The 16715-nt window shown below is 42.1% G+C and overlaps 1 protein-coding gene across 1 annotated transcript in view; it reads left to right on the top strand.

Annotated features, from left to right (window-relative positions):
• The window catches only part of glis3 (GLIS family zinc finger 3), a 281629-nt gene that overhangs the window by 36535 nt on the left and 228379 nt on the right, over positions 1–16715 (top strand). Inside the window, exon 3 of the mRNA XM_042332976.1 lies at positions 12727–12738. Coding sequence (XP_042188910.1) covers positions 12727–12738 — 12 coding nt within the window. The remainder of the gene's footprint in view (positions 1–12726; positions 12739–16715) is intronic.

The following is a 16715-nucleotide window of genomic DNA, read 5'->3' as shown; positions in this document are numbered from 1 at the left end:
GCAGCTCCACTTTTCTAATGGCCCAGCCCATCGCTCATTCCTTTAACAACAGGAATTCTCCTTGTTGTTCTCCTCTGCACTGCCTCTAGATTTCATCCTTCCAGAATACCCATCCTCCCATCACAGCATCAAGTTGTATTTGTTAAGTGAGTCCAGTGTTCCTGGTAACCTGTAACCTAGCCAAGAATGAAACCAGACATTAGGAAGAAGTTAAACGTTTTATGTCTAGTTTAATGTGTTTTTTTTTCTCTATATCCATATCCGATCTGATGGGGCTGTTGTTAAATTGCTAGCAAATTGGAGAAGAAGTGGAATTAAAGCATGATCTGCATATTAACCTATTCCGAATGCATGTTAGTAAGAACAAAATGCTTCTGGATAACATAACATTAACATATACAGAGTTGATGTAAAAAAAAGACAACTCTGTTAATAGCCTCAAAGGAAAAAAAAACTTTTACATGTTAAAATCAGAACTTAATTCACCTTTATTCACTGTTTGCTACCGAGCATTTTAAATTAAACCCAAATCGTGGCTTCGCTTGAGGGAACAGAGCCTTCCTATTGTGCATTGCAGCTAAATGCAGAACGAGCTGTTGCTGTTTTTCTTCTTGGGGAACTTTCTTTAAAGAGCTTACTAATAATCGGCTCTGATTTTTGTGTGTCTGTGTGAGTGACTGTGCGCGCAAGCAAGTTTGTGTGCGTAGGCATGTGAGTGGATTGTGCAAGTTTCTGTCACAGGAAAGTATCATTGAGGTATTAATAGAACAAAGAACTCAATAGCAATAAAAGTTCTGGAGGCACCATTTGCCACATACTGTAATTTCAAAGGAACTATCTCTCACATGTAAACTTTATATTGTAGCAATTTGTATCTTATCCATTTTTAAGCCTCTCTGGATTGCTCTGGTAACCAGCTGGTCCAGCAATTGTTAAGTGGTTATCTTAGCAACAGGAAGTATTTGGACAGATCTGCTCCAGTTCTCTTGGATTTGCAGAAGGCCTTGTTATGGATGCTGGGATTTATACTCTGATCACACAGCCCGCAGGCTCAGGAATGTAATTGGAGTGCAGTTCACAATATGCATGGCAGACTTCGCAATGGCATAAAGAATGCTGAGCGATGTGAGGCTGGTGAAGTGACTCCATTCTAAGATAAATTTAGTTTGGAAACCTGGAATGTATTTAGATATTTTAAAGCGAATATACTGCCTCTGGCGGGTTTGTGCACTCTTCATTTTATAAGCACCAGCCGTCATTATATAGCTCTGTCCTACTCCTCCATATCCATCGTTGGATAGAATGGTTTGTAGGGCCACATCTTTGCACTCAAAGACATTTAGGGGACATGAAAAATTGTCAAGTCAATTGATAATAATAATCCTTGCATTTGATATAACATCTTATCATGTTGTTGCGATGTCTCAAAACGCTTCACAGTATATATTGTAAAGTGGATTGACTGTATATTTTGTGGGCGAAACACGGCAGCCAATTGCACACAGCAGTATCCCACCAATAGACCTGGAATGAGTGACCACATTTTTTTTGGACGGATTATTACCCCCACTAATTAACTAACAACTGGGTTCCTACTTACTGCTAGGTAAACAGAGATGGATGAAACTAAATAATGGATGTAGTACTAAGAGCTAACAGATAAATAAAACCACAGAATGTACTGTTGTACTGATTCTGGAAGGAATTGATAACTGTACAGGCTTCCTTAGTCCTTCTGACTCTTCTGTAAATTATCCAATTCCTTGTTTCTCTGGTGTACTGGATGCTTTTAGCTGAGATTGGAAAGACATAGGTCAGTGGTGGCCAACCATTTTCTTACATGATTGAATATTTCTTATTATATAGCCGTGCCATGGACATTGCCGTTCGGCAGCTACTCGAAGCAAGGTATTGATTTGTAACGGATTCGCCTGGACTGGTGCAAATGTTCACGGTCAACTTCTTGAAACCCCTGCTGGCCATTTCCGCCCCAAGAACTGCTGTGAAGTGCAGTGCTTTTTGTTTTTGTGGGCCAATGCAGAAGCCCATTTGGATACAGCAATGATCACGAACAGCCATGAAATGAATGATCAATTCTACTCATGTTGATAAGGCAATTACACCTTCACCTCCAGTTCTTACATTCAGCAGCATTGCATTAATATGATGTAGAATACAAGAGGGCAGGTACACCATTCATGATATGATATACAAGATGCCAAATACACAGTGTGCGACGTGATGATTATCCCTCGTGATAATTGTCATGCAGTGTCACCAGCAATAATCGTCACATCATATTGGAGACTTGTAGCTCAGTGGTTAGAGCACTTGCCTCACAAACGAGACACCTGGGTTCGATTCCCGGTAGAGCGAAATGTTGGGCATGTTTCCTTGCTCCACACGCCTCTGTTTACCTGGGAGTAAATAGGAACCCGGTTGTTAGTTGATTGGTGGATCCCTTTTCTGGGGGCTATAATGCCTTAAAAATAAATTAAAATAATTTTGTAACTCAATCTATGACTGTTTGTGGGACACTGCTGTACGCAATCGGCTGCCCATTTTGCCCGCAAAATAAACAGTCAATTCATTTTATGTATATTCTGTGGAGCGTTTTGAGACATCACAAAGACATGATAAGGCGCTATATTAAAATGCAAGGATTATTATGACAGTTGGCAGAAATGTTAAGATATAATTCCAAGGTGTTTCGTTTTTTCCAATGGGAAAACAGGAGATCCGATGGAGGGGTTAAATGCAGGTGAGTGAGGCTGAATCTTGGAAGGTTGGAGCTTGGCAGGATTATCATGATCTAATTCCTGCTGCTTTGGCGCTTTTTCCGCTTGCTTTATACTTGCCTGAAACGGTTATCAGTTTCAGTAAACTGCTGAAAGTTGCTCAAGAATGCTATTCTCTTTGACTATTGTATCTGTAAGCCACTTGATAGGCTCTCAGGCCCACACACAGTGAGACTGACTGGGACACACACTGTGAGATGAGGATGAGGTGCTTTTCCCTCCTCACCCAGAAGGGATCACCGGTGGGTGATCCAATCTCAGCCAACCAATTCGGGGAGAGGGGTCAGGACAGAGCGGAGGCGGAGCCTGAGGTAAGCTGGGAACGGTCAGAGCTACGAAAAAAGAAAAAGTGAAGTTGGTGTGATGTCATTTTCAACTGCAGAACCAGGGAGACATCAACAAACAAGTAACTCTCAGAAACTACAACACTGACGACAAATAAAAACAAAAAAACAAAAAATAAAAAATATATATATTGAAAACACTGTGTGAGAAGATGATGTGGCAAATGAAATGCGAGGACTGTGACATGTGGGAGTTAATGGAAGGCGCCCTGAGCCCGGGCAACTCCGTCTGCAGCAAGTGCAACTCGCTGAGGGTAGCTGAGCTGGAAGCTGAGATGCAGACACTGTGCTCCATCCGGGACAGTGAGAGGTTCCTGGACAGTATGATGGAGGAAATCATCACTCCCCTGAGGCTCGGGAGATGCTTGCATCTGGTTAATGGTCAGGGACAGGATAGCTTTATCAATCCTGCAGATAATGGGACCCCTGAGAGAGTGATGATGGAGCCTTGGGCTTCAAACTTGTACAGTGGATGTGAGGATTTGATGGACCAGACACTTCAGGAGGTGGTCACCTTACAGCCACCGAGGGTTCAGATGGAAAATGACTGGGTGACTGTCCGGCATGGTAGGAAGAGGGGACGGGCAGGGCAGAATGCCTCCAATGGTGTAGCACTCTCAAACTGGTACTCTGTACTGAACATTGAGAGTGTGGGTATCTCCAGGAGGACAGTAAAAAACGATTGGTTGAACAGAGGGACACAGGTAACAGGAGCAATGCTGTTGTCATAGGGGATACAACAGTGAGAGGTATAGACCGACGTTTCTGTAACAGAAGACAGGATTCAAGGATGGTATGTTGCCTGCCTGGTGCAAGTCTTACACATCGCAGAAAGGGTGGATAAAATTCTTCAGGGGGAAGGACAACATCCAGAAGTGGTGGTCAGGTGGGGTTCCATGATATTGGTAAAAATAAAAGGCTGAGACATTACTGGGAGAATATCAAAAGCTGGGGAACAAACTAAAGAATAGAACATCCAAGGTGGTGATCTGTGGATTACTCTCTGTGCCTCGGGCAAATAAGTACCATAATGGCAGGATCAAGCATATGAATGCTTGGCTGGAGAAATGGTCCAGAAAAGAGGGCTTCAGGTTTATGGATCATTGGGACCAGTTCCGGGGCAGGTGGGATCTGTACCATATGGATGGGTTACACCTAAACAGGGCTGGGGTGAATGTCCTTGCAGACAGGCTATCTAATGCTGTAGGGGAGGGTTTAAACTAGCTTTGAGGGGGGAATGGAATGCAAAAGCCAAGGGGCAAGAAAATGGAGAAATAAAATGGGGGGGAAGCGCAGAACAGGTCAAGTCGGTCTTGGAGTCCGTGTGCCTAAGGGAAGGAAAAAAAGGAGGGTGTGTGGCAATTTTAATCAAGGATACGGTTATAGCCGTAGAAAGGGTCGAGGTGCTCTAATCTATCTGGTTAGAATCAAGGAACAAAAANGGAGCCGTTATGCTGGTAGGGGTAAACTATAGATCACCAAATAGTGGGAAGGAAATAGATGAGCAGATCTGCAAGCAGATCTCAGACAGATGCAAGGCCAATAGAGTTGTGATAATGGGGGACATTAGTTATCCCAACATAGACTGGCAAAACAACAGCACAAAGGGCAAGGAGGGGGAAAGATTTCTAAAATGCATGCAGGACAACTTTCTTGATCAGTACGTTTCCAGCCCAATGAGGAAGGAAGCAGTGTGGATCTAGTTCTGGGGAATAAAGTAGGGCAAGTGGAGCAGGTTTCAGTGGGAGAGCATCTGGGCAATAGTGATCACAACATCATTAGATTCAGAGTGCATATGGAAAAGGACAAGGAACCATCAAAGGTGAAGATACTCAACTGGAAGAGGACTAATTTCAGTGAGTTAAAAAGGGACCTAGCCAAGGTGGACTGGAAAGAAAGATTGGCAGGTAAAACAATTAAAGAGCAGTGGGAAGTCTTCAAGGATGAGATAGCTCGGGGACAGAACAAATACATTCCTACAAAAGGGAAAAGTAGGGCATCCAAACCTCCCTGGATGATGAAAGTAATTGTGTCTAGAATGATGCAGAAAAAGGAGGCGTATGACAAATGTCAAACCCAAGACACAGAAGACAACCAAATAGAATATAGGAAGTACAGAAGAGAACTGAAAAAGGAAATAAGAAGGGCAAAAAGATTCTAAAATATTTTACAAACATATCAAGAAGAAAAGGTTAGTTAAAGGTAGGGTGGGGCCAATCAAGGACCAAGGGGGACATCTTATTGTGGAGGCAGAGGGCATGGCTGATGTATTGAATGAGTACTTTGCATCTGTCTTCAGAAAAGAAGTGGATGCACCAAATGCCGCAGTATCGGAGGAGAGGGTAGAGAAAATGGATAGGATAAGTATAAACAGAGAGGAAGTACTGAAAAGGTTGACTGGGCTCAAGGTAGGTAAATTGCCCGGTCCGGATGGGATGCATCCAAGGGTACTATGGGAGGCGCAGATACAAACAGTGGAGGCTTTGGCTACAATTTTTCAATCTTCATTGGACACAGGAGTGGTGCCAGAGGACTGGAGAGTGGCCAATGTTATTCCTCTGTACAAAAAGGGCAGAAGGATAAACCTGGGAACTACAGCCCAGTCAGCCTAACATCAGTAGTGGGGAAACTCTTGGAGATGATAATCCGAGACAGAATAAATCTTCACTTAGAAGAATATGGGTTAATTAGGGACAGCCAACATGGATTTGTTAAAGGCAAATCTTGTCTAACAAATCTAATAGAATTTTTCGATGAGGTAACGGAGAGGGTGGATAAAGGTAGTGCAGTTGATGTAGTTTATATGGACTTTCAAAAGGCATTTGACAAAGTGCCACGTGAAAGACTTGTAAGAAAAATAGAAGCCCATGGTATAAAAGGGACAGTGGCAGCATGGATCCAGAACTGGCTGGGAGACAGAAAGCAGAGAGTTGTGGTGAACGGCTGCTTTTCTGACTGGAGGGAAGTGTACAGTGGCGTCCCTCAGGGATCGGTATTAGGACCACTGCTCTTCTTAATATATATAAATGATCTGTCCTTGGGTATAGCAAGTACCATTTCCAAGTTTGCAGACGACACAAAGTTAGGTAGGGTAGTGAACAGTGAGAAGGATAGTAGCCAACTGCAGGAAAACATAGACAGAATGGTAAAATGGGCAGACACATGGCAGATGAATTTCAATGTGGAGAAATGCGAGGTATTGCATTTTGGAAGAAAGAATGAGGGGAGGCAATATAGGCTATGCAATACAATCTTAAGGGGGGTGAAGCAACAGAGAAACCTGGGGGTTCAGGCAAATTAATCCTTGAAGGTGGCAGGACAGGTAGATAAAGCTGTAAAAAGGGCATATGGGATACCAGGCTTTATAAATAGGGGCATAGAGTACAAGAGTCAGGAGGTTATGATTAACCTCTATAAAACACTGGTTAGGCCTCAGTTAGAATACTGCGCCCAGTTCTGGGCACCACACTATAGGAAGGATGTTAAGGCATTGGAAAGGGTGCAGAGGAGATTTACAAGAATGGTACCAGGAATGAGGGACCTTGATTATGAGGAAAGGTTAGAGAGGCTGGAATTATTCTCATAGGAGCAGAGAAGGTTACGAGGAGACCTAATAGAGGTCTTCAAAATCATGAGGGGATTTGATAGGTTAGAAAGGTCAAAACTGTTTCCACTGGTGGGTGTGTCGGTGACTCGAGGTCACAGATTTAAAACAGTATCTAAAAGAAGCAGAGGGGAGGTGAGAAGAAATTTTTTCACGCAGCGAGTTGTTCGAATCTGGAACGCATTGCCTGAAAGGGTGGTGGAGTCCGATTCGATAACAACTTTTAAAAACGCGGTGGACGGGTATTTGAGGAGGACGGGTTTGCAGGGTTATGGGGAAAGGGCTGGGAGTGGGATTGACATTACATTGCTCTTTTCAAAGAGCCGGCACAGACTCAGTGGGCCGAATGGCCTCTTTTTGTGCTGTACGATTCTATGATTCTATGAACCTGCTCTCAGCATCCCTTTCAGAGGGGTGTTTGCATACTGCCCCAGAAAGGAATGTTTGACAGTGAAGCACTCCTACCCTCTGGAGATCCGTCCCTCAGTCCTTCTATCTCACCCTGTCTCTTTAAATGCCACCGTAAGCGCTCTGGAATGCCACCTTATAAATAAATATAAATATAAAATAAATATAAATATAAAATGCAAGTTGTTGTTGTAAATCTACTTCTTTGACTTCACACTTCTCGCCTCTCCTTGTCCTCTCCTTTCAACCTCAGTGTCCAATCCTACTTCTGTGAAATGCTCCAAGATGTTAACCTCTGCTCCTGAAACTCTCATTTGTGCTTTTGTCACCTCCCTCTTGAGTTTTTTCCAACGCTGGTCTACCCAGCTCCACTGTTAACAAGGTTTTCCCATTATATGAAGTGTTTCATACCGTTATTTAGTGACTATAGGATAATAGGCATTTGGCATTGAGCTGCAAGGCACTAATTCAATCAAACGGTTCTGATGACGATGGGAATGGCAAAAGTAATGCTTGAGAGATTTATGAATGTCAGGCAGAGCTCAGGAGATTCAGATTAAATAATGGCCTTAACTCACTGCCAGCTACCTGTTCTCATTTCATAATATATGGCCGTTAGTGCAGGGGCCGCGCACAACACAGTAGGAGCAGTGTGACACAGATCAAGGAATAAGAATGCAGTGACATTGATCATAAAGCCACCTGGAACATCATGTTATTGGTACCATACTGGTCAAAAACTCCTGGCTGCAGTACTCAGGGGTCACCTTAGCTCATTTGGGAGCACTCTCACCTTGGAGTCAGAAGGTTGTGAGTTCAAGCCTCCGTTGGGACTTGGAATTTACATTGTCTATGCTAATACTCCAGTGCAGTGTTGGGGTGTGCTGCATTGTCGGAGGTGCCATTCTTTGGGGAGATGTTAAACTGAGGCTCCAGGTGGATGTTGAAGTCTCTATTGGGGCACTATTTGAAAAGAGAAGGGAGTCTCTTCCAGTGTTCTGGAATCCCCTCAAATAAAATAAAATAAAATAAAATTGGTCATTCATTTCATGGCTGTTTGTGGAACATTGCTGTGCAGAAATTGGCTGCCATGTTCACCTACAAAACACAAATCCTATTAAGTGCTTTGAGATGTCATTCTGAAGTGAAAGATGCTGAACCAAAATGTAAGGATTAATGTTATTATTTTTCATAAATGCATTCCATTCTTAATTAAAACCAGAGATAAATCAGGAATGGAATACCTTTAGTAACACCGCATAGTAATTGTAACATAGTTGTAAAATTTATTTTCATCAGCACATTATTACCAAACACACTGTAAATTGTAAAATGGTTTCCCATGTATAGTCAATCCATTTCATTTCTGAACATGGATTTGAGGCTTGAAAGTTGGTGTTAAATTACACTGTGTGTGTCCTGATAGAGGGATATAATACATGACTATTAATAATACATCATCTATAATAGCATACATCTCAAAAAGTTTCACAAAGGTTCTGTAAAGTGTAGTGACTTTGTATTGTGTGGGCAAATGTGGCAGCCAATTTGCACACAACAATGTCCCACAGACAGCTATTAAGTGAGTGACCAATTTTATTTGGGGGATATTTGGCCAGAACACCAGGAGAAACTTCTTTCTCTTTTAGAAAAATGCCACAGGATCTTTAACATCAACCTGAACAGGCAAATGAACCTTGATTTAACATTTAATCCCATGGACGGCACCCCGACAATGCATCACTCCCCAGCACGGCATTGGAGTGTCAACTTAAACTATATGCGCTTCAAGTCCTGACATAGTGTTTAAATCGACAACCTTCTGACCCAGAGACGAGAGTGTTACCAACTGAGACAAGCTGAAACACAATATGACTGTGGAATATATGCTATCTATTGTTTCATCCGAAGGACGGGACCTCCAACAATGCAGCACACCTCCAGCACTGCTCTGGAATGTTAGCCTAGACCATGTGAGGTCCAATTCCCAATAATATTGACTCCTAGACTCTAAGAACTCATTTCTGCATAACCAGAAGCACGTCAAACTAAGCTGTGAGAGCTCTGTTCTGACATGCCTAGAAGTAGAAGAAGGCATTGCCAGTGTCCAGCATGATTTACTCCCAGTTATCAGCAAGGATCACTTATTTGTGACATGGAGTCACCATTACTGAACTCAATTAAGAATTGTCATGTAATATTAGTGATTAATTCAGTGTATATAATTCAGCTTCTACTTGCTAGTTTTGAAGTTCAATTGAAGCAGGTCTCATTTGATTGCTCTATTTCCAAATATCGATGGCAGAAGACTTTCTGTGTTTTTCTAATTGTACCTTTAACAATATAAACTGACCATTGAAAACTAACTATCATTTAATGAGATATACAGAGTTAATTGCAAGTAAGGATATTATAGGACTAATTGCAGGAAAGAACGTTATACAAGTAATCGCAGGAAAGAGTGTTACAAGTTAATTGAAGCTAAGGACAATAGAGGGTTAATCTCAGGTAAGGAAATTACAGTTAATCTCGGGTAAGGACATTACGGGGTTAATCTAAGGTAAAGACATTAGAATGGTATTTGCAGATAAGTAGAATTATAGAATTAATTGCAGGTAAGGACATTAAAAGGATAATCTTGGGTAAGAATCAATCACAGGGTGAATCATAGGTAAGGGTGCTATGGGGTTCATCGCAGGCAGGAACATTACAGGGCTAATCTCTGTCAAGGAAGTTTACACAGTTAATCACAGATAAAGATGTTATCAGGACAAAGAGCCAAGGAATGGACATGTTTTGTTTCCTACTCTCAAATGTACATCCAATCCCAGACCTTTATATCAAAGCAAGAAGTGCCTTCAGGGGACGAAAGGTACAGCTATAGTACACATCTGAGTTAGTCACGAGGTATCTGATAAACATTTAATCATTAGATCTCTTGGGGCAGGGGTAAGAAAAGAATCAATTGTGGGTGACCAGGTTTGGGTTTATATTGCAATGCAAACTGCACATACATGTTCAATACATGTAGTTTAAAGTTCAGATGAATGTGTTCTTTGTGTGGGGTATGTTTGTATATGGGTATTTATGTATACATGTTCACATTTGTGTTTGTGTAAATATGTATTTAGGTGTGAATTTATATATGTTTGTGTATATGTGTATTTATGTGCGCATGTTTATGTATGCGTATTGGTATGTTTGTGTACATGTGTATTTATGTGTATGCATTTGTATATGTATTTGTGTATAAATGTAAGAATGTGTGTGTTTCTATATGTGTTTGTGTACATGTGTATTAATATGCGCACTGTTATATATTCATGTGTGTGTTTATATGTGTGTATGTGCATTTCTTCAAGAATGTGTTTATACATGTGCTTCACAACCAGACCATCACATTATATAAGATCTAAGCAGAATGGCCAGGTTACCATGGCAATGTTTTGACAGACAGATGAGGAAGAGTCATGTCCTACCTCTTTTGCCTGTAAGGTATATAATACGAACACAATGTCAAGTACATTTCAAATACTAAGAACAATGGCCAGGGAGGGAGGGAAGGGAAGGTGGGTGGAGGGTGAGGGGTGCAGCCAGAGGGGAGAATGCAGTATCAGTTCCTGATCACTTTCACGAGCGGCCAAATCTTTTTATAGAATTTTATACAAATTCAGATGTTATATTTTCCCAGTCCTCTCCTGGTTTTAGACCAAGCCAAGTCTGTTCAATAGTTAATTTCTGATCTTAAACAATGTCAACAAGACAGCCTCCTTTTTGGGGGAAGAATAGTTGCGGTTAAGATGTCAGTGCCCATAAATCAGTTTTGGCAAGGTTGAAGGCTAGGGGCAGGAACTGCAGCAGTCTTTACAGGGGCTGAGTCATTCAAAGTGGGCTTAATCCTACCTCTTATTACCACTGGCTTTGTGCTGCCCTTTGGAAGGTATATGGACCCTCTTTAAGATGAAGGAATGTTTTTTTCAGAGCCACAAAAGCACTGGAAAATTCCAATTAATTAGCACGCCCTGTGCTAATGAAAGAATAAAACTGAAAGGAGAAATGCTTTCAACTCCAAAATGAGTGTAAGCACACAGGCACAAAGCAGGTTTTAAATATTTGCGGCTGTTTGTATAATTTTCCCAGGGTTTGCTCCTGTGACTGGGGTGGGTAAGGAGGACTGGACAAGTGGCAGGTTTTTTTTGTTACGTCATGATGCAATAACATTACATTTCAGCTTTTTTTTCTCTCACAGATAAATAGAGTAAATCTGACTGATTATACGTGTTGTAGGTGATTGGTAAAATCAATGAGTGACATGAAAATCTGTGCCATAAAAGCTAGGGCTCCTCTTCCTATCGGATCCAATAAAGACTTAGATACAATACAGTTTACATTTTATATGGAGCTTTTCACATTGGGAGAACGTTTCAATGGGTTTTGAACATTGGGAGGAGGTCTCAATGTCCCTCGTACACTCCGATCCACCATCGGAGGCTGGCTTTTAGCTTCTACCCCCTGAACTCAAGAACACTCTTCCTCAATCCTTCCACCTTGATGCCTCCTTCCCCATCCTCAAGTCATAGCTGAAGACTTTCCACATCAACATGTTTACAGTCATCTCCCCCCTCCCCCCAGCTCAGCGTCGTGCTCCGCCACTGTCAAGCGCTCTGAGACATTACCCTACTTGAGGGGTGCTATATAAATGCAAGTTGTTGTTGTTGTACTGCTGGCTGGATACCCGAGCTGGGACACTTAGTGAGGGAGCTAAAGAGGGTGCGGAGGGTAAAGGTGACCAAGGTCACAGAGATAAGTCTTGAAGTCAAGATAAAGAAGTATTTGAAGATGAGAAAATGCAAAAATATCGAATTTTTCACGGCCTGTTCTAGCTGCCATAAATTTGAGTCCATTGTAAACCAACACCGTGAAAAGGCTCATAATATTTACCTCATCCCACTTTCCATGATCCTGGAGTCCCTCTTGTTACCACTTCTATATCTGAGAGATTGAAGTCTTCAAATCAGTAACCTTAAAAACTCAACTGAATAACAGTGGAAAGCTCTGAATACTGATTTGAGTTGCATTTTAAAGAAACAGTATATTAATCTCTGTGCTCCATTAAGAAATATGCATTTTCAACTGATCGAGGGGAGAGGGAGGGTAATTAGAGGACATAAGCATAAGATAGCCACAAGAGTGAAAGGAGAGCATAGCAGATTTTATTTCAATAGAGAAATGGACAGGTACATGAAAGGTAAAGGCTTGAAGGGGTTTGAGGACAGGGCCATGTAAGGAGGTGAACTGGAATCCTACAGACTAAGCGCAGGACATTAGTGTTTCAACATACCCACAAAAATACATTTGCCTACAAAAATAAGGAGTCACCGGACTTTATAGTGAATGCTGTGGAGACACTTTGAAACCTCCGCCCAATGTGAAAGATCCGATATCAAACACCATCATAATAATTATGTGCCATACTGTCCCATCAAACCTCATCCCACTTTCCATGATCCTAGAGTTCATTTTGCAGTTCGGCAAACTGTTTTTAGGAAAGAGAGATAGATTCAAGTCTCAGTTTTGCTTCAGGGTGCTCCAGTGATGTGGTTTAAACTGTACGTATTACATAAATAGCTAAAACTCAGGTTAAGGAAAAGGCTTGTTTGTTTCGGAGAAAGTTCACAGCTAACTCATGGGTTTCTTTCATTTCCACAGAGTTTTTTTAAACATTTATCGTGAGCATTAATCAGGAATCTCTGCTGGCAAAGAAAAAAAAATCCACCTCAACTGGAAACATTTTCTGTATTATTTATTTTTACTTAACGAACCGTGAAACTTTTAAACGAACCATGAAAGTAATAGTTAAGCTCATTAACTGAGCGTGAAACCACTTAGAGCACATCAGTAATTTATATGGAGCCGGAACTTGTTTTCTCTCCCTCTGCCAGAAATGCCGAACTATTCATTTTCATAGAATTATACAGCATAGAAGAAGGCCATTCGGCCCATATTGTGCAAACTAGTTTGAGAAGTGGCACTTCACTGAAACTTCCATCACCAGCTTTCCTTAGTAACATGGAGAATTATTAAAGTGGTGCAAGTCTCTGAGTCTTGCGCATTCATTTGTGCCGTCCTGATTTGGTAACTCTTAATACAGTGCTTTGCACAAAAAATACGCACAGTCACAGCACTTTACAGTATGTACTATGAAACACTTGAAGATATCTTGATAACATGACCAACCCCATTTTCAAATGCAAGAATTGTAGGATTATTATTTACTTGAGTGACGGAACTCTTTCTCATTGCAGTTAACCTATTAAATCAGAAATATCTAATCCACCAGGCAGAGTGGATTTGCTCCTGATTATGTTAAACTATTTGTTGAATAATGCACAGTGTTTCCTGTAAATATCAACAACAACAACAATTTGCATTTACATATGCGCTGTTCATCCAGGGTATGGTTTCAGAACACTTAACAATGCCGTGATTTGACACTGAGCTGAAAAGGGGACTGCAGGGATGGTCAAAGTCTTCAGATGCGATCTGAAGATGGGCAAAGAGCGGAAAAGGTGGAGAGATTGGGACAGGAAGTGCTAGAGGTTCAAGGCATAGTGGCTAAAGCACAACTGGTGATGGTGGAGCAGAGTGGATTATGGATGCGCAGGAGACCAAGACGACTGAGCGAAGGGACTGGGTAGAGGAGTGGAGTGTGAACAACTTGGACAGGAAAGGACATGCTAGGACATGAAGTGATTTGTAGGTGAGCATGAGGATCCTGAAATTGATGCATTCTGTGATAGAGAGCCAATGGAGCCTGGCACTGGACTGAAGTGATGGGAGTACAGAGTTTGGTACAGGTAAGGATAGGGATGGTGGAGATTTCAATTAATTGGATTTTATGAATGGTGGAGCTGGGAAGACCACCGAGATGGGCTTTGAAGAAATCAAGTGGAAAGTGACAAAAGCGTGGATGAGGGTTTCAACTCCTTGGGTGAGAGGTTTGGACCGAGGCGGGCGACATGGCAGAGGTGGAGGAAGGTGGTCCTGGTCAGGGACCGGATGTGGGGTAGGAAGGACAGCTGAAGATTAAACCTGATGACTAGGTTGCACACAGATTCGATAAGTCTGAGGGATAGACTGGGTTGGTTAAGGAAGCCAGAGCCAATGGTGAGAAGACGTTGATGGGAGTCAAGGAGGATGATTTCCATCTTGTCCATTTTTAGTTGTAGAAAGTTGGTGCTCATACATACCATGATGTCTGGCTAGCAAGCGGAATGACTGTATTTTGTAGTACTTTTACGTTTGATGTTTGACCTGAAAATCTGCAGATTCCTATATTTATGTTATTGTTTAACTATCATTTATCAGCTGCTTACTCCAGTGCCTCAATTTGCTGGATAAAATGTAAAACAATCTGTGTTATCTTTACCTCAATGGTGTCCTGTAGTGTTTCTGTTATTTAGAGGTTGTGCACCATAATCAATGTAGAATTATGTGCACCATTTGAAGTTTGATGGTAAAGTTTTTCTCTGCATCGAGTTTTACTCTTCCCTAAATTTCAGGACTGGGCCTAGGAATAGGCAATACATTTAACACCTACTTGTCATTATGCCTTAACATTTGATACAGTGAATTATCACGTCATCGAGATGTCTCAAAGAGCTTTTACTATAAACAGGATTTTACTGTATAGTGCAGTGACTGGATTTGTAGGCAGCTAATTTGTACACAGCAATGTCTTGCAAACAGCCATGAAGTGAGTGGCCAATTTTATTTGGGGGATTGTTGGCCAGGACACTGAGAGAAACTCCCTTCTCTTTTTTAATAGTGCCATGGGATCTTTAACGTATGGTGGCAGTAAGGCACGTTAGGGTCTAAAATGTGATAGGTGATAATGGGATTCTTGATAACAACAATGTGCTCTTATGTTGCTTCCTTCATGTAAGAGAATGTCTCAAAGCACTTTACAGGGACGGAAAGGGAGTCGGAGCAGATGAGAGAGGGAGAGGTAGGATGAAGGTGGCCAAAGGCACAGTCACAGAGATGTGTTTTGAAAGCAACGAGAGAGTGAGTGAGATGGAATGATGGAGATCTGGGACGCTACCCCCCGTGAAGATCACTACATAAGTGCAAGTTGTTGTTGAGATATTTAGGGGGAAAATACAGAAAGTGGGACAAGGTGGCCTAAAGCTTGCCTGTCAATAGTGGTAGGGAGGGGGATAGGAACTGAACCAGACCAGAGGTGGTGCAGTGGAGGGAGTGAGCAGGTTGGAATTTACAGAGATAGGTTGAGACGAAGCTGTTGAGGCATTCAAAGATAAGGGTGAGCATCTTGAAATTGAACTGCTGGTCCAGGGGAAGGTCATTCTGGAAGGAGATCCCTTCAGAGTAGAGTTCTCTTAGGTCGGCATCCCTTGGTTACTGGAAGGTTTCCGCCTTTGAAACTCAAGAGTCATTATTGAGGAATCATATTGAAATTGCCACACTCTAGAGGCCATCATGTGAAATTAAAATCAGATTATAACACAGGTTTAACACAGTGAGAGCTCTTGGTGCTTGCCAGCAATCCAGAAACACCACTTAAGCCAATTACTGAGTGATTAACTCAGAATTGCAAATAACAAATATTACAATTTAACAACAAATTACATTTGTAAAGCATCTTTCACGTCGGGAGGATGCCCCAAGTGACTGGGCAATCAGGGATTTGGACCTGAGCAGTGGGTTGCAATATATATAATAATAATAATAATAATCCTTGCATTTGATATAGCGCTTTTCACGTCGGGAGGACGTCCCAAAGCGCTTCACAGAACACACTGTAAAGTGAATTGACTGTATATTTGTGGGCGAACGCGGCAGCCAATTGCGCACAGCAATGTCCCACAAACAGTCGGAGATTGAAAATGACCAATTTAATTATTGTTTGTTTTTTTTTGGAGGGATTATTATTAGGCTCTGTGTGGAGTAAGGAAACTTGCCCAAGGTTTCGCCCTGCCTGGAATTGAACTCAGGTCTCTCACTTGCAAAGCGAGTGCTCTAACCACTGAGCTACAGGACTCCGAAATCAGGATGGCTAGAAGGCAGAGAAGGAAGGGGTAGGAGTCTGATCGAAGGTGCGGTCGAAAATGAAGGTCTTGAGACGTGCTTTGAAGGAAGCAAGGGAGGGAGCAAGACAAAGGGACTGTGAGATAGGTGGGAGCAGAGAGGCTGAAGGCCCGACCGTCAATGGTGAGGTGGGCCAGGCGGGTGACGTGAAGCAGTCCAGCGTATACTGAATGGAGGGAGCGGACAGGTTGATATGCCATTAGCAGGTCACGGAAGTAGGAAGGAGCAAGGCTGTGGAAACCTTGAAGGCGAGGACGACGAATTTGAACTCTGTCATCTGAGGGATGGGAAGCCAGTAGAGCCGGGCAAGGGTGGGCATTTAATTACATATATAAATACATATAGATAGAATTACAAATGTAGGATCTACAGCACCAAAGGAGGCCATTCGGCCCAACTACTCGTGCTGCTGTTTATACCATACTTCAGTTAATCCTAATTCCCCAGCCTTCC

This window comes from Callorhinchus milii, unplaced genomic scaffold (genome assembly GCF_018977255.1).
Source record: "Callorhinchus milii isolate IMCB2004 unplaced genomic scaffold, IMCB_Cmil_1.0 Scaffold1, whole genome shotgun sequence".
Taxonomy (NCBI): domain Eukaryota; kingdom Metazoa; phylum Chordata; class Chondrichthyes; order Chimaeriformes; family Callorhinchidae; genus Callorhinchus; species Callorhinchus milii.
This window is presented reverse-complemented; position numbering and strand designations above follow the sequence as displayed.